Source organism: Amia ocellicauda, chromosome 5, assembly GCF_036373705.1.
Source record: "Amia ocellicauda isolate fAmiCal2 chromosome 5, fAmiCal2.hap1, whole genome shotgun sequence".
Taxonomy (NCBI): domain Eukaryota; kingdom Metazoa; phylum Chordata; class Actinopteri; order Amiiformes; family Amiidae; genus Amia; species Amia ocellicauda.
Window position 1 is genome coordinate 24829556 of NC_089854.1, and position 26927 is coordinate 24856482.

A 26927-nucleotide genomic window follows, 5' to 3' on the forward strand; every position below is an offset into this window, starting at 1 on the left:
AAACCCCTGCAGAGTGCTGGTATTTTCGTGTTGCAAAACCCGATGGTTTCCTCACAAATCCCTCCATTTCATCTGTGCCATGTTAGCAACTTCCACCATTTACCAACATGTTAGTCTGAATAAGATTGATTGGAAACTTGAGTCAAAAACCTCGCTCTCTGTTTGGCCCATCCACAGGGCTCGACAATATGTCAGTGGGTCAGTTCAGTCCATGTTCCAACCTAAGCCTTTAATATGATCAAAAACTACATCTTTAACAGGGGAGTGATGTTTGCAGCAGGGTCCTTGGTTTCTGTGGAAGAGGACAGTGTTGGGCTATGTTGCTTACTGTGCGTGTTGTACAATGTCAGGCTGCACAGTGTCCACTCACAATAGAGTCCACTGGCCAAGCTGACCATCGCCCTCCTCGTGCGTTACCAAAGGTCACTTACCCCACACATTGTGTAGCAAAATCCCATTTATCACAATAGCCTCAGTGTGGCTTGGACAAATCCTAGGTGTCAGTCACACCAGCCTTGGCTCACACAGTCAAGACCACAGCCAGTTTGGATGGCAAACCACAGCAAAGGGGGGATGAAGTGTATTCATCAAATTCTGACTTTCATTAATTCACTGAGCATCACATCTGAAATTCACCTTTGTTCACAGTTCGGTCTGGTACTGCCAGGTGGAATGTTATTCACACTGGAACAGTTGCTTAGAAGGAGATCATGGTATTTGATGTAAATTACCCAAAATTGCTCCTGCCTTTCAGCTGGAACATATCAAGGAACCGGAAAAATTACAAAGGTTCAGTGACAAAGGGCACAATTCTTTCTGAAATGGAAGAATAATCCACCTGAGGATAGTTATAGGGGAGAAAGGCATTGAGACAGAGAATCAGTGTGGGCCATTTAATTTAATCCACTTTGTGGAAAATAAACAACATGGATCCAAGGTTAGAGAGGGTTTAGCTTCCAATCGTTGACACTGAGGTAGTGTAAATTACTGATAATCTTGGAAGACGTTGGCTAAAGCTCATAGCCGTGGGGATCCTTGTCGACCGTCCGTCTTTCCCCGGAAGAGCTCTCGAGCAGTGTGTGCTTCCGCCAGTCACACTCCAGGCCTGCTTTTTGCTTGTAGGCACAGCCAGATGGAAGGAAGTTTGTGGGAGACATGAAAGAGGGCTGAGAGGATTAGGAAGGGCTAATAAAGTGGCAGGACAGTTGTAAAGAAGATTACAGCCTGGCGGTATAGAGAGAGCTATTTTCCAATCCCTGTACAAGCGTGTGTAAATGGGTGGATGTATACAAGTGTGTGTGGTGAGGATGAGTGTGGGGATGTGTGCACACCAACATAGGAGACCCATGGGGTTTTGGAATCAGAGACCTGGAGAAATGTTATACAGCAGGGAGAAGGAAAGCAGACACCCCGGTTGGGCTACTACCACTACCACTGGGGAGGAATCAGGTTACTAGGCTTTGTAGGCAAGCTGCAGTAGCAGAGGGGCTGCGGAGTAGAGAGGAGAGATAGGAGAGCTGGAAAAGAGGACCAGAGGGAATTTGGGGGTTCTCTGCGGAAGGCAGGCTGGGCGAAAGAGAAACTGGAACCAAGCTGCACAGAACAGCATGCTCTTTTAGGTGGCTCTCATCGGGTGGAGGGGAAGGGAAGGGGCTCGGTGAAAGGGGACTTCGTGTGAAACAGGAGCACCAACCTCTTTGTTACCCTGGGCTGCTGATTCCCTACGTAACGCGGCACTCAGGCCAGCTTATTGAAATCTGGGAAAGCTTGTAATCCAAGATGTGCTCAATTAAGGAGTCCGCTAATCAAACTGCGGCCAGCCTTTAGGAAATGGGACATGTAAACAAGAGCACAGAAGACAGCAGCGGAAGAGACAAGGGAAACTAAAGCCATTCGGCATACTCTGGGTCCCACTAGCCGGCCTCTGCAGTCTCGCGCGAAACAAACGGCAGTCGGGTAATCCCCAGTGTGGCTGGAGCAGCAGCAATACCGGACCATTACAGGACAACGGACGTTCGGAGCGAGAGTGACAGTGAGAGAGACTCAGAGGGAGGGAGAGAGCTGGTGGGATCAGGGTGACGTCAACAGCTAGCTGGATTGAGGTGTTGAGTCCTGCCGATTTTAATCCAAGCTGATTAGGACACAAAAAAAGAAAAAAGAAAAGGCGACAGCCTGTGTGAATGTGCATGAAGACAGAGAGGAATCGAGTTTTGAGGTGAAGGAGCATCGGTGGGAGGAAGGAAGACGGACAGAGAGGAGAGAGAACCATACAGAAAGAGATAAGCCCAACAAAAGTTCAAATAAAAAAAAGAGAGAACACTAAAAACTAGAAGCTGGGACAAGAAGGGAAGGAAAGACATAAGAAGATTAGTAGGGAAGTTACTGTCCTCCATTCACCTTGTTTGAAGATAAGGGAGAGAAAGAAGGAGGAGAAAGCTATTGTTCTTTGCTATTTGTTTACCTAGTATCTGTCTCTTCCCCCTTTCTCCCTTCCCTTCTTCCTAACCCTCCCACACATATCCAGCACTCTCTCCTTCATTACAGCCAAAATGCCAACGAATGGGATTCACAAAGCCCTGAAACTCCAGTTTGGGCTGATCAACTACGAGAATCGATACCTGACAGCCGAAGCCTTCGGCTTCAAGGTGAATGCCTCGGCACCCAGCATGAAGAAAAAGCAGATCTGGACACTGGAGCAGGATGAGAATGACAGCTCCGTGGTCTATCTGCGCAGCCACCTGGGGCGCTACTTGGCCGCCGACAAAGATGGGAAGGTCAGCTGTGGGGAAGAGACACCCGAGACCGACTGCCGCTTTCTCATCGCGGCCCAGTCCGATGGGCGCTGGGCCCTGCAGTCAGAGGCCCATGCCCGCTACTTTGGGGGCACCGAGGACCGTATCTCCTGCTTCGCTCAGGCCATCAGCGAACCCGAGCTGTGGGCCATTCATCTGGCCCTCCACCCCCAGGCCAACCTGCTGAGCGTCAGCCGAAAACGCTATGCTCACCTCTCCACGCAGGAGGACGAGATCTCAGCCGACAGCAACATCCCCTGGGGCGTGGACTCCCTGCTCACCCTCATCTACCTGGACGGCAAGTACTGCCTAAAGACCTGTGACAGCCGCTTCTTGAACAACGATGGCAAGCTGGTGAAGGAGCCCAGTCGTAGCACCGGCTACACCCTGGAGTTCAAGTCCGGTAAGCTGGCCTTCAAGGACTGCGAAGGCAAGTACCTGACGCCCATGGGTCCTACCGGCACCCTAAGGTCTGGACGCAGCTCCAAGCCTGGCAAAGACGAGCTCTTCGACTTGGAGGAGAGTCACCCTCAGGTGGTCTTCCATGCCGTCAATGGCAGATTCGTCTCCATCAGGCAAGGTAATCATCCCGGCCCTGTGGGGTTCACTTACATTGGATTTGTTCTCACATTTTGCAAATGGTATTCGTGCTCGTATCGCTTTATATTTGTGATCTCTGTTCTCCATATTTCTTAGTCTTCTTTGACTAGGTTGAGAAAATCCATGCATTCCAGAAAAAGTATTCTCAAACGTATATATGGAAATCAAGTACCTTAAAATTAAGAACAATCTGGGTAGATTACAAACATTATGCTACCTGGGATAACAACTGTCACTGTGCAAGGGAAGCTGCTAAGAAATAATATTCATTAATAATAAGGTTAAAGGTCAGCTCAGAGAGGAGGTCATATCAAGGCCTGTGCTCTTAGAGGTGAATGTCATCCTCTGCAAACTCTTTCGGTTGAGAGGTGCGAGAGCCCGGAAGTGAGGTGAATATGGTAACAGACTCCGCCTTCAGGAAACAGCTGTGCTCAAATTATCGAGTTGTCTGTGACGATATATTGCGCAGCATGAGAATGGCAGTGATTTTTCAGTGTGTTTAATTCCAACTTCATTTCTATCTTGAGGTCATAAATCATGACCTTTTTAGAAAAAATAAAATAATATGTTAAACAATTTACAACAAAATTGATAAAATCCATATTTTAGCAGCAGGCAATTTTAGCTTACAAGTATATGATGTGCTTTTTAAAATTCATAGCACTAATCAGTTACATGCCACATTTTGCTTAAACACTTATTAAATAATCACAAAAACCTGTCTCTTCAGTCAGACTTTACAATGTTTAAAACACAAAATACATTGTTGGCTTTCCTGGCATACAAGACCTCATATTAGTAATGAAGATCCATGCCCCCCATCCTTGCTGTTTCTCTCTTTTGGCAGCAGCGTGTCAGATACCTTCTCTTTCTGTTCTGTATTTGTGTGCAAATCCATTTATTGAGACACCCCTACTGAGAACTTGCTACACCATGTAAAATGTTTTATTGCTACAAAATACAATGCGGTCGTATTCGGCTTTCAAAACTAACATTTATATTAAAGCACACAAACATTTGGCCACGTCATTTGTTGCAGTTGCTGTTTTACAAATACAATTCTTACAGTTCAATCTGCCATTTGTGTGTGTGCACGAGAGCTCAGCAATACTCATTTTGGGATCAGCGGACAATAGGAAAATTAGGTGTGGATACATAAGTGCCTTTCCAAATGTATAAAGGGAGGCTTTGTGTTTGTGATGGTATTTAATATCCTATATAGTTCTCTGCAATGCTTTTGTGATTTTCAGTTTATTAGATCACTGTTTCAAGCAGTCTAATACTCACACTGCTAGAGAGGCTTTGTAGGTTGGAGACTTCAGTCCATGGCAGTTTTTTTCAAAATGGTTAATCTGACCAGTAGCTCACAGTCAGGGTATAAGCCTTACATTTTGGCTGTGTCACTAGTCTGCCCAATGGCAGGTTCAGTTTCCTGACTGGAGATCCAATCAGCAAGGCTTCTATGTGTATCACATGTCCTCCCATGGCATTGTCTACGATACATTACTTTGAAACTTCCTTGGCGTTGATTTACTTTCCCACCCATTGTAATAATTCATAACAACCAAGTGTGCACACATTCACAAAGACGTCTCTGCAAGCCAGCACACGCCCTGCACAGTCTAACAGCCAGACGCTGCAATACAGAACAACATCTGGTACTGGAAAACAGAGAGTGGTGTAGTATTTATCTAGGTCACTTCTGAGTCTGAAAAAAACAATTACACAAAATGTGCTTCGTGGTTTTGTTTCTGCTAATAACTGCAGAGTGTCTGCAACTCAAAGACAGGATGGTGATTTAAGATGCATGTTGTAATTGTTACAGAATACTCATTACTTAGCAGACACTGTGTACATAGACACATACTACACCCCTCTAAAAATACAATTGCATAACACCTCATTTGATCTAGGCGATGACAGTAAGAATAACAATTTGCCGTAAACTTTACAAAACTAAAACTCACACTGAGGTTTTACACTGCCCATTGTGACAGGGATTTCTGAAAACGAAAAGGAGTCCATTCTGGTAACAGAATTTCAGCACAAAAACAGGAAATGGTTTAGCCCCTTTCTATTCTTTGCGAGTTTGTATGCAAATTTGCAGTGAATTGAATAACTTGTGCAAAAGCATCAAAAGAAATTAAAGGTGACTGTGGGGTGCTCTATGCGGAAGGGGAGGACTTCTCATGCTGTTGACCCATGAATTGTGATAAGCTGGGAGTGGGAGGCGAGGAAGGAGAGAAGAGACGGGCCTCTGCCGAAAACCACGGAGGTGGAGCTCAATAAATAATACATCTAATAAAACATTGCATTGATAGTGGAGCCTGCTTTCAGAAACACAGCCTTGGTTTCCTTTGTAATGACTGCCGCACAATGAGCTGTAAATCAGAGAAGCCGGGGGGAGGCGAGGCACTGTAACTGACAGACAGACTGAATGAGGAGAAGACAATGTGGTGTGAAAGTGCAGTATAATAGCAGAGCTGTACAGCGACGATCGGATGCAGCCTACAATTAAGAAGAATAATGTGGCAGGGCGGGCACAGGTGGAGAACACAGCTTTGCGTTGTCACCTTTGTGCAGTAATAAATCAATGATCAGTTCTAGTGTGCTGCTTCTTTAGTAGAGTGCAACCAAGTTGTATGCTTAGGGAGATTTGGGTATTGTGTTTTTTTTCCCATGCGTCTATTGCAAAAGTACTACTCCACGTACATCATTCCAGATAATGAACAAAAATCTTGTCCTAGGCAGGGTGCAAATCAGATGAATGACAAAAGAGCAGGCCACCTTTTGATGCAGATGCATGCAAAACTCATGATAACTTCCAAAGGAAACAACACAGACACAAAGTGTAAGGAAATGAGGAAATGAACAATCAGGAGAGTTGAAAAGCATCTAAGAAGAGAAAATAGTTAAATGTCCTAGAACAAAAAGTAATGGCCGTTCCATCCCTCCGCGTTCAATGCCCAGTCGCTGAAGTCAGTGGAGAGACATTACAAACGCAAGTAATCATGTTAATGGGCTTAGGTCATTGTCACCAAGTGTCTCAGGAAGATTAGTGAAGGTACCGATGACTTCAGACAGGTCTTGGGAATGTCTCTTAATGACTACAGATGACCAGAAGAGCCTTGGTTTCATTAAACAGAAATTCCTAAGCCTGGCCTAGCAGCTTTACATAATGAATGGTTTTAGCTAACGAGTCAAGCTCCAGAGCACAGAGCCCTAGGTGGCGAGAGCTGTGCCTTACGGCCCACAAAGTGTCTCGCTGTGAACACACATTGAAAAAGTGGCCGTGCGGAGGGAGGACTGGCACAGAGTGAGCAACATACAGATCCATTACCCCATCTCTCATCACTTCCCTGTGTCTCTGAGACGGCCTCAGTCTGACTGATCGGCCCTGGAAAGTGAAATGGAGACAGGCTTCATAGCCTAAAGAGACACGCGCCTACAGCGGCCAGCAAGAAAAAAAGAAAGAGGGAGAGAAGGGGGAACAGGAGGGGAGGGGGGAGTTGGGGGGGACGCAGAGTCAGTTTACAATTAATTATTCAGGCCCAAGCAACGTCCTGATGAATAAGCAATGCTAGCTTCAGTATGGGTGGCTTTTTTTTCTTTACCAACGGATGGCCAAACAAGGCACTAATATACTTTAAAATGAGGTCACTATGATTAAATCCTGACAGCTTTTATATAGTTGGATAGTCTGTTGATGGGTTTTATGGTTCATCAAGGTTATACATTACATGTTTGCATGTGCTTTTCACGTTTAAGACTACATTTACGATTGCCTAGGATCATGTAACTGTCAGGACAGACTTTCTTTATAGATCAGTCCCATATGTTCTAAAAATACTAAGCTTTCAATTACAATGTTAAAAATTATGCGAAATACAATACGCACAATTGGCTTGCCTTACAATAAATGTATTACTGTGTCAGTATGCCGACATAAACATGAAACCCTTAGCAAAGTCAAGCCTTCTAAGTCCATTTTAAAGCCCTTTCTAAAGTGATTCCCTCAAACACAGAAGACTGATTGATGGAAACACTAGTTAGTATTAGTTAAAAAAAACTGTGTGAAAGAAAGCAAGTCTTATGTTTAATTCAGAAAGCAAGTGAAAAATAATCTGTCTTTGAATAATTGTGATAATGGTGATCTGATGGAGGAGTAGGGCAGGCAAAAGGAAAGTGAGATTTTAGTCATCCTCCCAAGCCTCAAAAAAGGTGCTTGTCCCAGCAGATCATAAAAGTGCCACATGGGTGTGTTGCCTTAGTGGGAGAGATAGCAGACAATCTGTAGAAAATGTTTACAGGATGAGATATGAGAGCGACACACAAAATTCTCGCCCAACTCGTGGACTTTGATGATTGCTGCAATAAATAAACTGTACAGAGGTCAGGATCTTTACAGTGCACAACTCAAAGTTGTCCATTTCTGGGCCCAATATTACACTGCTTTAAAGATTCTATAATGGGTCCCACCAAAATAAAGTGGTCACATTTGTCCATTCCTGGGCCAGGCCTGCGCCAACAAGCAAAGCTGCTTAGCCACCCCAGCCCAGATTTGCCTTTCACCACAGAAGGTATTACAGAAAGAGGGGGTGAGGGGAGGCGGTGGGGATTTACGCAGTAAAAGGATTAAGGCGATGGTTGAGGGATATTTCTGTGGCATCTAATTTAGGCATCAGACACAATCTGCTACATTTCCTTTCATTTATGTGCTTATTTATTTATTTTTCACCCGATAAAAGAGCCGATTAGGATTTAAGGACACAAATCACTGTGAATCCAGAGAACAAGGGATGAATGTAGTGTAGGCTGCAGTAATAGCAAATGCAGTGCTTTACAGGGTTCCAGGGCTTAGCAAGAAAATGACAAGGAACCGTGCGTACTTACCTCAAGATTGAGCCCTTGTAGGTTCGCTAGTGGATTTCATATTGTTTGCCCTTGGGTAATGCAGGATATTTTAAATGAACGGATGGGAAGATGTGAGGAATTGAAGACTCATCTCGAGTTATTTGTACAGCACGAGGGTGAACACTAAAAACTCACGTCAACAAACCTATTCCTCCCTGTATCAACACTGGTCAACTTTCTGAAGTGTGAATATCAGGTTGAATTCATAGGTAGTCCCTAGGTTTTCCCCGGGGAGTCATGCATTATTCAAAACGAAATAATCCTTAAGTAATCAAACTCAGTGTAAAATGCTACCCCCTGAGCTGCTACGTGTTAAGTGTACGGAGAGTCTTTTGCCTTGTTTAAGGTTATTACTGTATTCTTATTGTCATACTCAAAAAAGACGGTTCCGTTTTAGACTGTAAAACCGTTCGTTTGCTTTCATGCTGCCTATTCAATGTGCATTCAATATATATAAATCCTGCTTTTCATTTAAAATGCAGCTGAAACATTAATCTGCACTATGCCTGATTGTATTGTTTTAGGTCACCAAGGTGGGACTTAGTAAAAAAAAAAAAAAAAAAAAAAAAAAAAAAAGCTACTTCCAGAAATATCCAAAGAATGCTTGTTTAATCAACAGAGCTTTCAAAACCAAACAAGCACCCAAAAAGACAGTTAATGCTATTAACTTGCTCGTATTATAATGCAGGACCCGGTACGTGTGTGTGTGTGTGTGTTTGAGGGGGGATGCTGGATCTCCTACTAAGATGTACTGTACAGCTGACAGGTGGACTATATCAGCAGGTGGTCAGGGGTGACACAGTCCCAAGGTCACACCGTGAATGAGTGGCAGAGCCGAGAACATAGCGAGCTCTGGGAATACGGTAATCTGTACCTTGCAAGGACAGTTGTGCACAGTTCCCAACACAGCAAAATCGCAATGTCTTAAGATAAGAGTGGGTACATCTCTCCGATCATGATTATTTAGAGTTTATAGACAAAAAGGAGGCTTGAAAATGGACGTGTTCTTCTGTTCATCAAATTTGAACACATATCTTACAATGTTGCATATAAATAAGCCCCTTGTATTGTATTGTGATAGCTGCCAAGAGGGTTTCTCTGGTTTCCCCAACTACATGGACTGCCTGAGGGGCTCCTGACAAGCATATCTCCCACCACTAACATCAATCCCACCCACTACACTTGAAGGGGCAGTTTTTTCGTTTCTATAATTCGCTGTCGTTTGTGTATGCAGCATGCCGTGCGATTGTCCATTGTCTTTTCTACATTGTGACTTCCCAAACTGAGCTTCAACACTGCTCACTGTTGACTGCCCAGAAAGCAGAGTTAAGGGCTGAGGGTTTAGTGCATTTGTACAAAAGCAATGTACCGCCTTCTTCTCATAATTATTATCACACACACACCAGCCCGAAAGTATTCACAGCGCTTCACTTTTTCCACATTTTGTTATGTTACAGCCTTATTCCAAAATGGATTAAATTCATTATTTTCCTCAAAATTCTACAAACAATACCCCATAATGACAACGTGAAAGAAGTTTGTTTGAAATCTTTGCAAATGTATTAAAAATAAAAAACAAAAAAAGCACATGTACATAAGTATTCACAGCCTTTGCTCAATACTTTGTTGAAGAACCTTTGGCACCAATTACAGCCTCAAGTCTTTTTGAGTATGATGCTACAAGCTTGGCACACCTATTTTTGGGCAGTTTCTCCTATTCTTCTTTGCAGGACCTCTCAAGGTCCATCAGGTTGGATGGGGAGCGTCGGTGCACAGCCATTTTCAGATCTCTCCAGAGATGTTCAATCGGGTTCAAGTCTGGGCTCTGGCTGGGCCACTCAAGGACATTCACAGAGATGTCCTGTAGCCACTCCTTTGTTATCTTGGCTGTGTGCTTAGGGTCGTTGTCCTGTTGGAAGATTAATCCTCGCCCCAGTCTGAGGTCCAGAGCACTCTGGAGCAGGTTTTCATCAAGGATGTCTCTGTACATTGCTGCATCCATCTTTCCCTCGATCCTGACTAGTCTCCCGGTTCCTGCCGCTGAAAAACATCCCCACAGCATGATGCTGCCACCACCATGCTTCACTGTAGGGATGGTATTGGCCAGGTGATGAGCGGTGCCTGGTTTCCTCCAGACATGACACTTGCCATTCAGGCCAAAGAGTTCAATCTGTTTCATTAGACCAGATCATTTTGTTTCTCATGGTCGGAGAATCCTTCAGGTGCCTTTTGGGAAACTCCAGGCTGGCTGTCATGTACCTTTTACCGAGGAGTGGCTTCCGTCTGTCCCCTCTACCATACAGGCCTGATTGGTGGAGTGCTGCAGAGATGGTTGTTCTTCTGGAAGGTTCTACTCTCTCCACAGAGACACGCTGGAGCTCTGTCAGAGTGACCATCGGGTTCTTGGTCACCTCCCTGACTAAGGCCCTTCTCCCCCGATCGCTCGGTTTGGCCGGTCGGCCAACTCTAGGAAGAATCCTGGTGGTTCCAAACTTCTTCCATTTACGGATGATGGAGGCCACTGTGTTCATTGGGACCTTCAATGCTGCAGAAATAATTCTGTACCCTCCCCCAGATCTGTGCCTCAATACAATCCTGTCTCAGTGGTCTACAGACAATTCCTTGGACTTCATGGCTTGGTTTGTGCTCTGACATGCACTGTTAACTGTGGGACCTTATATAGACAGGTGTGTGCCTTTCCAAATCATGTCCAATCAACTGAATTTACCACAGGTGGACTCCAATCAAGTTGTAGAAACATCTCAAGGATGATCAGTGGAAACAGGATGCACCTGAGCTCAATTCTGAGTGTCATGGCAAAGGCTGTGAATACTTATGTACATGTGCTTTTTTTGTTTTTTTATTTTTAATACATTTGCAAAGATTTCAAACAAACTTCTTTCACGTTGTCATTATGGGGTATTGTTTGTAGAATTTTGAGGAAAATAATGAATTTAATCCATTTTGGAATAAGGCTGTAACATAACAAAATGTGGAAAAAGTGAAGCAATTACATAACCCTGATGAGGAAAGAATGTGACACTTAATTGGAATGAGTGATTGATCTCAGTGTATAGACAGTAGGCCATCAGTGTGTGGGGAAGCGGGGCTCAACTGTCCTTGTGTTCTTCTGTCTCCAGGGGTGAGCATCTCAGCCAATCAGGATGACAATACCGATCTGGAAACTTTCCAGATGGAGATTGACAAGGAGACTAAGAAGTGCATGTTCAGGACCAACGGGGGTACCTACTGGACACTCGTCTCTCACGGGGGCATCCAGTCCACGGCTACTGAAGTGTGAGGAGTCTGTCAGGTCCCCAGCCCCACCCCAACCAACCCTGACCCCAATCTATTCCCTAAATGGACAGCACACTGTTTTCTCCCTTCCATTAGACCTGTTTGCAGAAAAGGTACAAAGCACTAGGCTATACCTTGGATAAATGAAATCACTTGACACATGAATATAGTTGAATGCCACCATCCATGTACCCCCTTCCCAACATACACAGACACACACACTCACATCTTCTCTCGTCTGCTCTCCCTGGCAGAGCGGCCAACACCATGTTCGACATTGAGTGGCTTGGGCGCAGGGTGGCCCTCAGGGCGAGCAATGGCAAGTACGTTTGCACCAAGAAGAATGGGCAGCTGGCTGCCGTCAGTGACTCCGTGGGTGAGTATGCTGAGGGACAGTGGACAACGCATTTTCCAAATGCTGGTGTAAACATTTAACCATTAAATCACCTTGTCACCATTCCTGGGAGAGCCAGATGTTACATAATGAAAGCCCATAAAATAAGGAGTGTTGGATGAAGTTGGGATTGTATGTCATGCCCTGATAGAATGTTGTGCCTTCTTCTCCACCCCACCTCCTCCCCTCCTTTCTCTGTCTCTCTCTCTCTCTCTATATATATATATATATATATATATATATATATGAATCTCTCTCTCTCAGGTGAGGATGAGCAGTTTCTACTGAAGCTCATTAATCGGCCCATCCTGATCCTGCGTGGGGAGAATGGTTTTGTGTGCTACCACAAGAACTCCAACACCTTGGATGCCAATCGCTCCATCTACGACATTTTCACACTCCTCTTCAACGATGGTGCCTACAACATCAAAGGTACCTCTCACACCGCTTGCAGCAGGCAACCACTCTTTGGTTGAACCTTCTGGGGAATCCCTCACAGAAATACAGCCCAGGCCTCCCCAGTGGCTTAGTCATTAAAAAGCATGTGGTTCGCTGTTTTGATACCAGCTGATATAATTTGCCGATTGTGACGGTGAATGCTCAGCGGCAGCGCACAATCGGCCAGTACCGCCCGGCTATGGATGGCTAAATTGGACAGGTTTCTCTGGGCTCGGCATTAATGAGCATCCCCAGCCAGCTACCTGGGCTCCTGTGGTTTGCAGTTCTGCCGGGGGGGACGTCCCTCTCCTCCAATCGGCACTGAATCTCCAGTGTGGGCTGTATAGCCTGCAGTATGTAAAATTATTGGTGGATTGAGGGCAGCTGAGATTGGAGGATGCCAGTCGTAATTCCTCACCCTCCCCAAGTGTAGTGGAAGCAGAAGTGGCAATGAGCCAAGATGCATTAGCACAATTGTCAATTCCAAAACATAGATAATAAAAAATAATTGGTGATTTCCAATTATTGGTGATTTTGTTTAAGAAATGTAGCCCAGTACATTTTTCGAGGGACAGAGTCAATAGAGATCTACAAAGAGATATAGGTTTCCTGGGAGGCGTCCCACTCAAAACTGCTTAGTCGTTAAATGATTTAGATTTTCAGGGACAAAGGGTGTACATCAGACTGACTGTCTGGTTAATCTTCTCTTGCCCCCTACAGGTTCAGGGGGGAAGTACTGGTACATTTCCAGCAGTGGCCTGGTGTGTTCGGATGGGGACATGCCCGAGGATTTCTTCTTCGAGTTCCTGGAGCACGGGCGTGTAGGCATTAAGGGCAAGAATGGAAAGTATCTGCGAGGAGACCAAGGAGGCACGTTGAAGGCTGACGCCGACTCTGTGGACAGCTCCTCTCTGTGGGAGTACTGAACCCTCCAGGACACACGGGGACATGGCCGTACACCTGCCACACAGACAAATATACCCAGGCATGGAGGCTGCAAAGTACAGGCATGTATGTAGAGCTGAGAGGAGCCCAGTGTGATAGGATTGTGCTTAGGAAATTGGGAATCAAGGAGAGTTATTTATGTGTACATATATTTATTATTATTTTTTGCATTGAGCGGTTAAGTTATTTACATCCACTTCAAAAGAAACAGACCATGTCTCAGGCTTGAGTTAATGAAGGTGTAAATGTGAGGTGGGTGAAGCATTCCAGTTCTTCACCTATAGGGAACATATGGGAACTGCAACCAAACAAGATCTCATTTCAGACAATGTCAGACAATGTTGTTATTGGGTAATTAAGACTGGCACTTTGTGTAGTTGATGAAAACCATTTCAAGGCCAAAACAAAACAATCAAGATAAATCTGAAAAATGAAATTCTCCAAACAACTCACTAGTTTCACCATATTACTCTTGTAGTCAATGGTGTTAGATATGAAAAAGAAAGCAAAAAAACAAAAAGAAAGGTTACATGAAATGATCAAGCACAAAGTTCTGCTGTTCTTCGTGACAGAATTGTGTTTCTAGAGCTGGATTGGAAACTCCTCAATAGATTAGACATCTATAGTCAAGCGATATGCCTCATTCTGCACAGCTGCTGTGGTGTCCTGCCAAGGGGCCTTGTTGTTAACTGATGCCCTTCCAATCTCCTATATTTCCAATCTCCCCCTCCATTCTCAGCCCCCTGACCCTGTCAATGTTTTGCCAATCCTAACCTACCTAGCTAGGCTATCACCTGCAGAGGCAGTTGTCCGTATGAAGTTACAAACAGTGTTGCAATCGCAGATGCATAATAGACTTGGAATCATTGTAGAAAGTAGTGTCTTAATGGATCCAGTGATTAACAGGGATATCAGGTTGCTCCAAACACGAACCCTCACACTTATCAGCCAGCAGTGTAATGTAATGAAAAGCTGGTAGTGTTAGCAGATAAACAGGCTGTAGTTTAATTTATAGGAGGTAAAGGATGCAAAGTATGGGGGAAGAACAAAGTCATAGGGATGTCTTTTCATTTCTCTTTACCTTTTTTTCCTGAAATGATTTCATTATAATAAAAATGTCTTTCTCCTTTATCTCTGAATGGAATTTGTATACTTTGTTTATCATTTGCTTAACCTGTACAAAGAAGTGCACCTCTAACACAATGTTTCCATTCCTAGTCTCACAATAATTCACGAAGTCTATAAGTTTAAAATCAACTCGTCACGAACTCCGAAATACCATTTTTCACTTGCTTGCTAAGAAGCGCACACATCATTTGCCAATGAATTGTCTGTGGTTTCTGAGAGAGCCTTCCGTTGTTTGTGACGGTGTCAGAAGTGGTCAGCTGGTCAGTGCAAGGATGCTGGGAGTGTAATAGCTAAGAAGTAAAAGTGGCCACAGGTCAGGTAGGCCCCCTCTCTCTCTGTACATGCTCAGACCTCACCTCACTCACCTCCCAGCAGACCTTGCTCAGCCACCCATTCACACCTTTCAAATGTTACAAAAACAAATTAAAATGGATGCAGGATCTCTGAGAATGCAAAAATCGCAAAAGGAACTAACTGACTTCAGAGCATTAAGACGTATGTCAAAGAATAAGGGAATAGCCTTCAAAAATATCAGTAAAGGTACATCTTAAGCCTACAGTGAGCTGTGTAAATTGCAGATTTACCATACAGTCTTGGCATACTAATCTCTTCCAGAGGGTGAGGGAGGGATCGGTGAGCACATGAATAGAAGGTCACAGATTAGGAGGCAGGGAGGGGCTCTCGCTTTTTAATTCTGGACTATAATTTACCTCAGCCTGGTTTTCCCATTTCCCCTAAAGCAGAGGAATGCCCATTAATGTGTCAAGATGATTACGAGACGAGCTTGGAATAACCACTGGCTGGAAAAAAACACTACAGGCGTGTTATTGTCCTTTGAGAAAAAGTACAGGGGGGAAATAGTAATGCCTGTCAGATTTCAAATAGAGACTGTAAGAAAAAACTAAAACAGGCCTTGACTTGGAACACATTGAGATTTATTTTAAAGTCACAAGGAAACATGAAAACAGAGGAGTCAGATGTGTTAGAAGCCTGTCACCATTTCAGCCCCCCTTCTGAGGTAGTTATAATCTCAGGTATATCAAGTGAGCAATTGAGAGTGTAATGTTCACAGATTCGTCGCATAAACAAACATCTTCAAGGAAATGTAAAAAGACATTCATAGTTTTGACGGGAAGAATATTTGTCTCTCAATAGATAGGCTGACAAGGAACACTCAGGGCCCGATTCAAGTAGAATAATACCAAACATAGTTTATTTAGCTCTGGAGGCGGCCAGTCGGGAAGGCTCATCTGGAGTTTTTTTTAAAGTATATACTATCATACAGGAGATTTCTTTGGTTGCCAGGCAACCCCATGATGTCAGCGAGGTGCCCCAAACCTTATCACATTCTTCTTGGTCATTTGACCTCTATATGACCATAAAAGAGAGTTCTGTTTATCCTATAACCAGCTGCACAGACACTGAAGTAAACCTGGCCTACCCAGAGCAATACAGACAGCTGAAATGCACATCATTTACACAGTCCTGCTGCAGCAGTAATACAAATAATATATCTAGCATTTAGACAGGGCACTGTCCCACATCAGTTTAAAGCACAACTCTGAAAGGGAATCTTCACTAGGCAAATGTTCTTGCAAATGGCAGGGGCGACCACCCGCAATGCCTGCTGTCTTGAAACAAACACGAGCAGACTAAGAGGACACCGATTACATTAGAACGCACTAGTTCGTGTCGATACGGCTCGTGAAAGGGCCCTAGAACATGTCACAGCACGGTCCTGGCTGGACCAGCAGGCCGAGATACAAGGCAGCCTAGTTTTCTCAGGAGCTGCTGCAGGAGTCGCCCCACAAAGATGGGTGGACCTGCCATGTGGAACCTGCAACACTGCATTCTGCACTACCCGGCTTATCTCTGCAAGTCGGGACATGCAGACAGCAATACACGTAGGAGGGGACCAACAGTCCTTTTCTGAATTCTACAAAGCTGCTTGTAAAGTGCAGATTACACTTTGGCTGGGACACATCAAATGCGGTTGTTAGACAGGTTTCACAACAACAGAGAAGCCACCCATGTGGAAATACACAAAATCTGCACATAGAGATATGACAGCTTCTAATATATATATATCATCTGGATGTCAAGAGAAACACAAAAATGTGTGCCATTTTCTGGATTAAACCAATTTCAGTCTACTGTTGGATCAACTATAAATAACATGGCATATTTTACCTTGATGCTACTGAAGCTGCAGAGTCCCTTTGATTCAAAGTTTCAAGAAAACGTTCATTTCATTCTTATTATTTCTATCACTGATTTCTGGTAAAGGGTCAATATACAGCTCTGTGAATTGCTCCCTCGGCATCTCTTATTTTCACTGTTCTTGCTCTGCACTCAGACCTGTCCAGGCAGGAATGAGTTATTTCGCTCTCTCTGTGCCAGTCCAAGCAGCTGTCATCTCTATAATTTCTGGTCTGTCGCTTCAGACTGTTCTGTTAAGGGCTGGATAAAATTCACCCTTTGCACTCCAGCCTCGGCCTCATCAACACTGTGCAAGATCTGAGGTATCATGCTGGGCCACAAATTACCTAGATATCCCCAGTGGCTGGACATGAAGCATCTCCCATGGCAAACAGACTCCTTACATTAACCTAGCAATACCTATCCCCTACTTAGAAAACATAGAACACCCAGCAGCAATTGAGATGGACCAAAACACACATCCGTTGCAGCAACAGCAGAAGTATCCAGAGTGCCATCAATTTAACTGTTAATTAGTATAAGAGACCTTGTTTCACCTAAGCTGGTCTGTAACCAATACCAACACCCTGCTGAAAATAAATCAACTGGCTGAAACACAGGTCGACTTCAAAATGAGGAGCATCCTATAACGAGTGACTGGCTTCAGTTTTTGTAAAGACCCTGGTATTAACCCAGAACAGGTCATTCTTATTTTGAATTTCCACCCCACTCTAAATCTGTTGCTTTTAACATACATGTAACCTAAGGTTGGTTGGCGATTATGAAGATGTCAATGTACTTATTCACAGAGCTAAATCAGCACCAAATAGAGCTCTAATCTGCACTCAGACACATCCAGCACCCTGACCATTAGCCATTAAGTGTTTACTGCTCTTCAGGTGGAAAAAGCATCCTATTAAGCGCACCGGAGTCATAGGCATCAACTTGCATGCTTGCAGCCGTTTCAGTGCTTTCAATTGATTGGCAATCCCACCGAAAATGCAGTGATTATCGTGTCTGCTTTCATTACGGCGAGGAAGGCTTCTCCAATTGTTGTGTCTGTACTTGTAAATGACAATAATAGTGAACAGAAAATAAATAAAAAATAAAGATGTTGGCGACAAGGGCTGAGAGCCGTGCAAATTACTGCAGCTCTCTGTGATGTCAGCAGTGTACCAGTTCCCTCAGTGCCGGTGTTGTGATTTTATAGGAGTTGCTGTTTGTTGTCAGAATGGATTAGCGACCGTGAGCAGCTCCACGTCGGCTGGTGGCAGAGGAGGACAGAGTGTGGGCTGGATGAATCCCACACCCCACTCCCCTGGGGGTATTCAAGCCCTCAGCCAAGCACAGACACCCCCCTACCCCACAGCACGGGGACAACCACCAGTGCGCTCACGACAGCCGCCACTCCCACCCAGTGACAGATTGAAGCCAATGAGAAAATGAGGCAAGGGATGGCATACGTTAAGGGAAAGAAAGACACACAGGAGGGTGAGGCCGACACCAGAAAAGAACAGGAAAAGTGAACAATAGAGGATAAGAAAAGGATTTAACAGGTGGCAACCAGCCCTCTCAAGTTTTATTTTCCTCACGCCTGTGAATTCTCTCAACTTTGCTACTACAACATTTCCAAAACAACTGATGAATAAAACAAAAAAACAACAACTATAAAATATTTGTTTTTCTTTGTACCCTTGGGAAAGAGGAGGGGGGAGCCATAACTGGAGCAAGAGGGTTAAAGAGATGGCCTTGCTCAGGAATGTTTTGCAAGTGCTGTTTACTCTACCAGTTTGTCTTCACAAGAGAAGGTGGGCGGATGTTGCTGTTTTTTTTATTTAAAATGGAAAAATCCACAAAAACATGACTCAGGAGATTAATCCCCTGAAGCATTTCATTCAGGATGATTGAGCAGTTTCTTGATAAATAGCAGACAGTTTTCAACAGTGTCCCAGAACATGGAATGCATACAAGGGTGGGGGGTAAGATTCTGACAAGACAAGAAGTGGAGTACTGGGGCAGAGGAGACGGGGAGTGTGTGCAGAGATCTATGTTCTTCCCCTTTTCAGAATTCCTCCTTTTAAAAACACATCTGCTGTTTTTATGGCCTTTTTCTGGAGAACGAAAAATCTTGAGTGAATCCCAATATTTGACGCATCCCACATTTCTACAAAGGAACCTATGCATTGTTGAAACGTATCCGTCTCCTTTTACAGTCTATGTGCAAGTCATGGTTGGTCATCTTCAGGTAAATTCAATGGTATTTTATCATACATTTTATCTTCTGGTAAATAACATGGAAGACTAGATCGTGCAGATGAGCAGGAAGAAAGATTGATCCGCAACCAGGTAATTCACAGGGGTGGAGTGACTTAAGGCATATGACTGGAGACCCAGAGTGGTTTATCCGCATTCAGCAGCATGCTGGGAATCAACCAGGCAAATGATCATCAACCGTGAGTGTGCAAATGCAGTACAACATGTGTTGACACTTATTTGTTAACCCTTACATGGTGAGTTAAAAAGCAAAAGCAGGGGTTAATTAAGAGTGCCTAGAAGGTTCAAAAAGCTGAAGTTTAATGCAAGTAATTAAAATAAATAAATCTATAAAAAGTATTAAAACAACATTCCTGGGTTTACAAAGACTACATATGAGAATTTCACTTTACCTCAGTGGAGCGAGGCAGTGTGTTGTGTGTGTGTGTGTGTCAGATAATAATTTTTGACCCAAATTCTAGTTCACACAGTCTAGATTAGAGATAGCATTGTTTTGCTTTTCCACTTCTGGAGCCATAAAGGAACAGTTGTGTACATATGCATACATTTCTGTGTACAAAGACCATGGCTTGAAGATAAAATTGGAATGTCAAAGAACATCACCAAAAAATATTCTGATGCTGGACTTGGTTCTGCTGTCCTCTACTGGAGAACTGTATTAGTGCACTTCTAATTTTCTGACCAAACAGTTGACTTAATGGTTTGATGAATCCAATAACTTAAAAAGTCTGTATGTTTTAATGTGGGGCCTGTTTTACTGAATTAAAATGTCTGCTATATCCCATGCTGACTTAACTACATTAGCACTAACTGTTAATAATGATAATGTCCATCCATCGATTTCCGAAACCGCTTATCCTGGTGAGGGTCGCGGGGAAGCCGGAGCCAATCCCGGCAGGCATAGGGCACAAGGCAGGACGGGATGCCAGGCCATCGCTGGGCAACACACACACACACACACAGGGCAATTTAGCATGGCCAATTAACCTAACTTGCATGTATTTGGACGGTGTTAGGAAACCGGAGTGCCTAGAGAAAACCCATACCACTGTGCCGCCCATAATGATAATGTCAATACTTGGAATGTTTGTGATTAGTAAACAATGCTTTTAGACTTGGAACAGAGAGAGAGATAGAGCGATAAAAGACAGGAGGAACAACAGAAGTGTCTAAATTTAGATGAAGCCAAACTGAATTGAAAAAAGTACAGGCTGATGGCCTTAAAACACAAACAAGCCCAGCAGCATTATAATATTTCCACCTCAGCCATGCCTCACACTCAGGTAGACAACCTGACTGCGGCACCTGTTACACTCGCTTGGACTCTCACACACAACACAATCCAACACATGCTGATTATTTGACTAGCACACAACAGAGCAGCTCTGCAGTAGAAAATGACTTGGTGAACTGCCTGCAGCCTTCTATTTCAATTGTCCTCTCCGATATTTTAGTTTCCTACATGGTCTGTGTGGAATAAGGCACAATGCACCGCACGGGTTTGGATGATGTCATCTTCATATCATTGAATGATTTATTATTACTGCATTTGTTCTAGTCCCATGGTTAAGGAAAAAATCTGGATGTGTGCAGGAGGTGAAAGAGATGGCATGTGTCCTTGATTACAAGTTTAATAAGAAGCTTAAGGCTGATTAAACTGCAATGCTTTGGCAAGGTCCAAACCGCATGACTGCGGAGTAAGTGTCCCGCATAGGTTGTACTGCACTTGTGTTTTGCACGTCGGACTTTGGACAATCTGACAGATTCACCCATTAACCCTCGTACTAAAGGATCCCTCTTGGGGACTGACATGTAGGGGCTGCTTTGAATGCGGTCAGTCTTCTTAGCGTTTTTTAACAGATGTCAGTGCGGGTGGTTCTTTCCCCTAAAAGGATTGGTTGTTTCATGCAATCCTATGTGACATACCTGCCTTCGCACCACACACCTCTACAGCTTTACAGGTGGTTGCAGTGATAATCCGGTGTGGAGAGAGACATGCAATAATCCAGGGCAGTCCACTCCCTGGCTACATGGGGCATGGCGGCTGCCTTCAGCACCCCAGAGCAGGCCCTCAGAGGATCAGTAGGGGGCAGTTCCTCAGCTGCTGGTAGGCGGAGAGCAATCTCTCCATTGTCCCACTCGACATCCCCAAACCCAGGGCATTGTGTCCGCGAGCCTCCTGAACTGCCTCAGACAGAGCCTGGATCACAGAGACAGAAGCACAGCAGAGTGAGATCCCAGGAACCAGGGCAGATGGGTTATCCATCAAGTAATCCCCTCTTCGCCAAGGCGCTTATTTAGTTTACTTTTCCCTTTGAACCAGTGGGATTTAAATATGTTGACAGAATTTATCATTGAAAGTACACATTTGCTTTTGGTTTTACAACAGAGCAGGCGACGGCGGGGGTATTATGATGCACAATGTCTTTTAGTTCATTTTTTTAAGGAGTGTAGGCTAAAAAAGTCTGAGAAACCTGAATTTGGAGAAGGAAAGTGAAGCCCTGATTTACAAGCATTGACAAGCCATTGCTATTCTTTATGAACACACTTGTACAGGTTTGGGGGGAAATGCCCTGTGCCTATAATATCATTAGTTTGATTTCCTGTACATTTTTATCCCTACTGATGTGCACATCAGTTAGTGGTCACGCAGGGCAGGTGAAGCAGCGTAAAAATATATTAGTCTATTACAAAAGTAGAGTGGACTGAAGAGTCCTCCATTTCTGAAAAGCCTTTTGCCTGCAGCGTACGCATTTTGAAGACCCCTTAAAGCCAAGCCAAGCAAATTACCAAGCTGTAATTTGTGCCCCAGCAATGGGAGAAGGTGGGGAGCCTAGTAGAAGACACTCACTCACCTCAGCATGCTGCAAGAGCCACCCCAGGCGCTGTCTTTGTAACCGTGGCACAGCGCCAGCATCCGGGACCCCCTCCTTCAACAGGGTCTGACACCACCAGAGGGAAAGAGACAGCCCATCACAACATCGCCTATATGGTTTAAGCCAAAAACATATCACCATACACGCTACAAACGATGGTGATGGAATGAAAATGTATTTAATTTGGCCCCCGAAGACATCACACTTCACCGAGAGTCGAAGTCTTACTATACCTGGACACGGCGCAACACCGCATGATGAAGCCCACACAGTTCAGCCAACGAAGAGCTCTCGATCTGGATCTCCACAGTGGTGATTGGTCCATCGGCACAAAAATCAGTCACGCTCACCTGGAGGTGCAGGGAAACCATTGTGGATGACGGAGATCGATTGCTCTAATCTACACAATACGGAGAGCATGGCTATACAAGAAATAAGTAGTGATGGAAACACAGCGGGGGAAAGGCATAGATTCAGTGAAATTAAGCAAAATCATACAATTAAACTAAATACAAATCCTGAGCACAAACTCCATTTTGAACTGAAGTTGGTATATAATGTTTTTTATCTCAATGTGAAATGTAAAAGTAGTGAATAACAACAACAACAACAATAATAATTAAGTCCTTAGCATGGGCTATAGACTGGTACGATACATAACCAAAACATCACTGTGGCATGGTTATGAATAAGTGAGACACATGGTACACAGTATGGACAAGGGAGCACAAGGACACTCCTGTTCCTCTGTGTGAGGATGAGAGGAACCCCAGCACTCCAAACACAAACCTCTTTGGCCAGCAGTCTCAGTGTGGCCCCTCCGGGACAGACCGCAGACAGCAGGGGGCAGTCCTGACGAGCCAACTCCCCTCCAAGGTTGCTGGACACCAGCCAGCACAGAGTGGCAATCGACAACGGGGGGCCTTCAGCACCGCAGCACACACACAAACAGACAAACAAACATACAAACCGAGATTATTTTTAGTTCTTTTTAAGTGAATGTCTTCAAGTCATATTTTTGGCTGAATTTTCACTCTAAATAGGCTTTTGAAATGTTCTGTACCACTAAATGAATAGGGCACAGAATTAAAAAAATGTAGTGCTACAGACTTGAGCCCTGACTTAAAAGAACAAAGCAGAAGAGAGAAGGAGGGGATGCAGGAGACAGACAGTTGGTACCTGGGGTGGAGATTTTCAGTGCAGTTTTCAGCAGCTCTGAAGACACTCTGAGGGACGCGAGATAAGGTCCCCTGTCTGAAGCGAGACGTGCTGCTGTTCTCAAAGGAGTATGGTCCCAGGTCTGTCCAGGGACATTTCTGGAAGAGCTCAGGAGGGTCTGGACTGGGTCTGCAGGGGAGCCAGACTTGGACCTCGAGCTCCCCCCTTCAGCTGCAGAACCATTGATCCACAGACAGTCCAACCAGTCCACTATGAAGGTGTCCACAGTCAGGCTAATGCAGCCGCCATCTTTCAACAGCTGGCAGAGGGGTGTGCTGGTGCTCAGAGACCGCCCATCTCCCTCCTGTCTCAGGATGCTTGGCAAAGTGTAAGTCAGGGAGCAGCAGACGGACACAGGCAATGATAACTCACTGTCCGTAGCCAGCGGTAGGGTCACTTCCAGATTTTGACCCGGCAACAGTTTATCAAAGGGAAAGGAATAAGTTCTGAATGAACCTTCACCCTTAGGGGTCAAAGGGTAAGGCGGGGGGAACACTTGTATACAAAGTGTCCAGCCATGTTCTAGAACATAGTCACTGGAGTTTTCTAGAAAGCAGCTCAGAAGCAGAGAGTCCTGCTGCAGTAAGCGGCTCCACCTGGCAGCAATGCGGCAGCTGATTGGGCACTTGCAACGGGGAGCTCCATCCTCTCCCTGCTTTTGATTTGGTATCAGCAAGCAGCAGATGTTGAAAACCTGGTTAAGGCTCCTCAGGGCGTCATTCTTTTCCTGAACGCGCCTTTTCAAAGTGGAAACTCTGGAAATACGTTTAAACACGTACATTAGAGAAAACAAATGTATGCATATACCACAACAAGAGAATCTATACTGTAATTCTCCTACATGTAAGCTGGATATCTCACCAAATCTTGCAACTGTAAAGCGCCAATAATAGGGTTACTGTAGGATCACTAATCACAGACCAACCACACCTTTGTTAGTAAAATGACACTGAAATGAGGAACAACCTGGGATCCCATCCACTTTTCCAGGTTTAATGTCCTGATCTCTCCTTACCTATCCGAGACATTTCCAATGCCAGCAAGAAGGTCCTTCATTTTCTGGCCAACCTGTGCTGCGGACAGCTTGACCCCATGACCACTACCTGGCCTCTTGGGCAGAGTTACCCTCAGCAGCCTCCCTCTGAGAGAAAAAGCAAGCAGCTGAACAGCCCCTGCACAGCACAAACACACCCAAGGGAAACATCAGCATTGACACAGCACATCTGGTTCGATAATTTACTTAACATGCAGGTAATAAAGGCACTAATAAAGTATATAGTATGGCTATCTGTATGCAAGGCGACAGACAGGATACCTGTAGGCGTCTCTGTGGGTTTGGTCAAAGCAAGGAGGCCGCAGACATTCAGGCTGATGGGGGGCTGCAGGGCTGGGGGCTGCAGAGCCTGCTCTGAGCTTGGCCTCTGGGTCAAGTCCGCAGCCTCAGGAGCGGGGGAGCCGAGCAGCAGAGCCAGTAGATCAGAACCAGTACTGTAATAGAGGTGGCTGCTGCTGAGACATGCACTCTGTACAGGGCCAGAGAGGCAGCGCTCCTTGAACTCAGCAACTCGGCCATCCACCCCCCCCTCAGCTTTGACCAGCAACACCTTCCCACTACTCCCCACCGCTATCAGGCAGCAGGGCCCTTTCTCTTTCTCCCTGGCCAGTGAGGCTCCGATGAAGGCCACTGGCTGGCCCAGGTGGAAGAGCATCTTCACTCTGCGCTCTTCAACCCCGTCCCCTGGCTTCCCTGGAAGTCGCACAGGCAGGCAGCACAGCCGCCCGTCGGGCAGGCCGCACAAGATGACGGGGGAGGAGAGCAGGGCTGCGTCCACGCCAAAGAGCAACCCAAAAAGAATGGGCTCCAGGGAGTAGAGACCGTCACCCTCTGAGGGCTTTGGACTGGCTCCACTGGGGTATATACAGCACAGAGACGGAGGCACGTCCTTATCCTTACCCCTGTCCTCAGCTCCAATGCTGGGGCAACCTGTAGAAAGAATGGGGACCTGCAGCTCTTCTAGCTTTCTACAGGAAGTCATGGGACTCTCAGGGAGCTTATAAAAACTGATTTTCCACATATGGCCACCCCATGCCACTGCCACCAATACCTCCTCCAGTACAGAGAAGGAGCAGACAGCTGGGTCTCTGAGTGCACAGGAATCAGGGGACACCTCCAGCTGAACCAGGGTGTCTCCTTCACAGGGTGAGGATGGGAGCTTCCTGCCATGGAGGGAATGAGAAAGAATGGTGAACCATCAACAAGTGAAGAATTTCAGGTTAACATACTTCCTCACCCTCACCCATATAGATCTTGAACTTTTTCCTTCATTTTCCACCCTTCCCTATTCGGTTTCCTCTCCATATCTTACACCGTCAACCTCTCATGCAGTGGCCTTACCTCCTGTGCTGCTGCAGGGAAATGCAGTAAATCCCATCATTTTCACACAGAGCGTAGACACTTTGCCCATCCAGACTCTTCGCCAGCTGTTTAACACGGCCACCAAAAACAAAAACAGCCTGCAGTAAAAGAAAGAAGGAGTCATTTAATTTCACCCATTAATCACTAGTGATTTTATTTCTCACATCACATATCTTAAATGATGTAAAAGAAGATTGCTATGATCTACAGCTTAGCTCTTTGTATTGTAAAAGGTGATACTCCTAAGGCATCTGGACAAAAACTATATGATTGCTTGGTAGGTAAACACTGTTTTAAGTCATATACATTGTAATAGCGCCACAGCTTTTTCTGCACCTCTCATTAAAACCAAACAGAGACTTTACACTCTGGTTTCACAGATTAGTCTTGGACTTCCCAATGTTGTGTTTGGTAGAGTTGTCTAGACTAGTGCAAATCAGGGTTAAACCAAGTAAAAAAGTGTATTGTGACATTTACCTGCAGTTTCTGCTCTTGGCTGCTGTAGAGGAACACACGTTCACCCCCGTTACACAGAATGACGTCAGTCCCTCGGCAGACCACCTGGGCTAGGCGTGACGGGCACTGAAACGTGGCCAGGTAATCCACGGAACACCTCTCGCCTGCCATTCACATAGACTGCGTGTCAACCTGGCATGAGAAAACAAAATTAATCTACAGTAATGATCGAAAAGATCTGGATTTGAATAAGACAAATGTCCGACCATAAAAGCCGAGGATGATGATGGTGATCATTGTAATAATAATCACCAGATCACGCCAACAAACTGTTAAGTATACTACTAGCTTCTGACAGCAGCGAAAATAATATTAAAATATTGTTTATAGTTGAAAAGAGCGATTTACAGTTGAAAGTATTTTGAGTTTACGGTTTTATTTACATACCATGTGTTGAAGAAACGTCACATTCTGAACAATCCTTCCTCATACATACCGCTCAAGTCCGTACCCACCAATCACAACCCAGGAAGGAGGCTACGATTGGACCGTGGGTTGATAGGCACCGCCGCCAACCAATGGGAGCTTTAGCAGCTCCTTCAAGAGGCGGGCAAAACAAAATGGACAGTCTAGAGTCCAATCACCTTTCTTGCCGTGCAGTCGCCGTGCTGCTTATAAGCCACGCAATCTTTACTGTATCCATCGGGTGGCAGCAAAAGGCCAACTTTTATGGATAATACACACACAAAAATAATTTAAAGCGCTCAGGATATATTTCGATATCAACTTTTTAATAATAATAATAATAATAATAATAATAATAATAATAATAATAATAATAATAATAATAACAGTATATCTTGAGGGGGCGGGGGACAATGCAATCTATGGAAAACTCACATTTAACAGCACAACCTACCTTACGCCGGTTGTAATTCTATAAAATAAAGTGTTTCCTTGTCCAAATGTATATATTATAT

General features: G+C 44.8%; 2 protein-coding genes across 3 annotated transcripts; one reads left to right on the forward strand and one right to left on the reverse strand.

The window, feature by feature from the left end:
• Positions 1-1340: 1340 nt before the first annotated feature.
• fscn2b (fascin actin-bundling protein 2b, retinal) lies at positions 1341-14511 on the forward strand. Its single transcript, XM_066704485.1, has 5 exons — positions 1341-3372; positions 11447-11603; positions 11858-11979; positions 12262-12429; positions 13156-14511. Exons 1-5 carry the CDS (start codon positions 2550-2552, stop codon positions 13359-13361), a joined length of 1476 nt encoding a protein of 491 aa, XP_066560582.1. The 5' UTR covers positions 1341-2549; the 3' UTR covers positions 13362-14511.
• Positions 14512-18528: 4017 nt separating this feature from the next.
• Positions 18529-26455, reverse strand: faap100 (FA core complex associated protein 100). 2 transcript variants are annotated; one of them, XM_066704483.1, is made up of 10 exons: positions 26395-26455; positions 25969-26139; positions 25471-25589; positions 24391-25292; positions 24091-24247; positions 23037-23830; positions 22647-22780; positions 22091-22207; positions 21837-21923; positions 18529-21181 (listed from the first exon to the last, which is right to left on the reverse strand). In XM_066704483.1, exons 2-10 carry the CDS (start codon positions 26116-26118, stop codon positions 21053-21055), a joined length of 2589 nt encoding a protein of 862 aa, XP_066560580.1. In that variant the 5' UTR covers positions 26119-26139; positions 26395-26455; the 3' UTR covers positions 18529-21052. The 2 variants fall into 2 exon arrangements, with proteins under 2 accessions (XP_066560580.1, XP_066560581.1); XM_066704484.1 differs by lacking the exon at positions 18529-21181 and having other exon boundaries at positions 21836-21966.
• Between the last annotated feature and the right edge of the window lie 472 nt (positions 26456-26927).

Excerpts from the sequence above, each read along its gene's own strand:
- faap100 (XM_066704483.1), bottom strand. The coding sequence starts at position 26,118 with ATGGCAGGCGAGAGGTGTTCCGTGGATTACCTGGCCACGTTTCAGTGC. Across the intron at positions 21,924-22,090 it reads CGGTGTTGCGCCGTGTCCAG|ACCCTGTTGAAGGAGGGGGT; the intron begins GTATAGTAAGAC and ends TGGTGGTGTCAG. Across the intron at positions 21,182-21,836 it reads GGCTCTTGCAGCATGCTGAG|GCTCTGTCTGAGGCAGTTCA; the intron begins GTGAGTGAGTGT and ends TCTGTGATCCAG.
- fscn2b (XM_066704485.1), top strand. The coding sequence starts at position 2,550 with ATGCCAACGAATGGGATTCACAAAGCCCTGAAACTCCAGTTTGGGCTG. Across the intron at positions 3,373-11,446 it reads ATTCGTCTCCATCAGGCAAG|GGGTGAGCATCTCAGCCAAT; the intron begins GTAATCATCCCG and ends TTCTGTCTCCAG. Across the intron at positions 11,604-11,857 it reads CAGTCCACGGCTACTGAAGT|AGCGGCCAACACCATGTTCG; the intron begins GTGAGGAGTCTG and ends TCTCCCTGGCAG.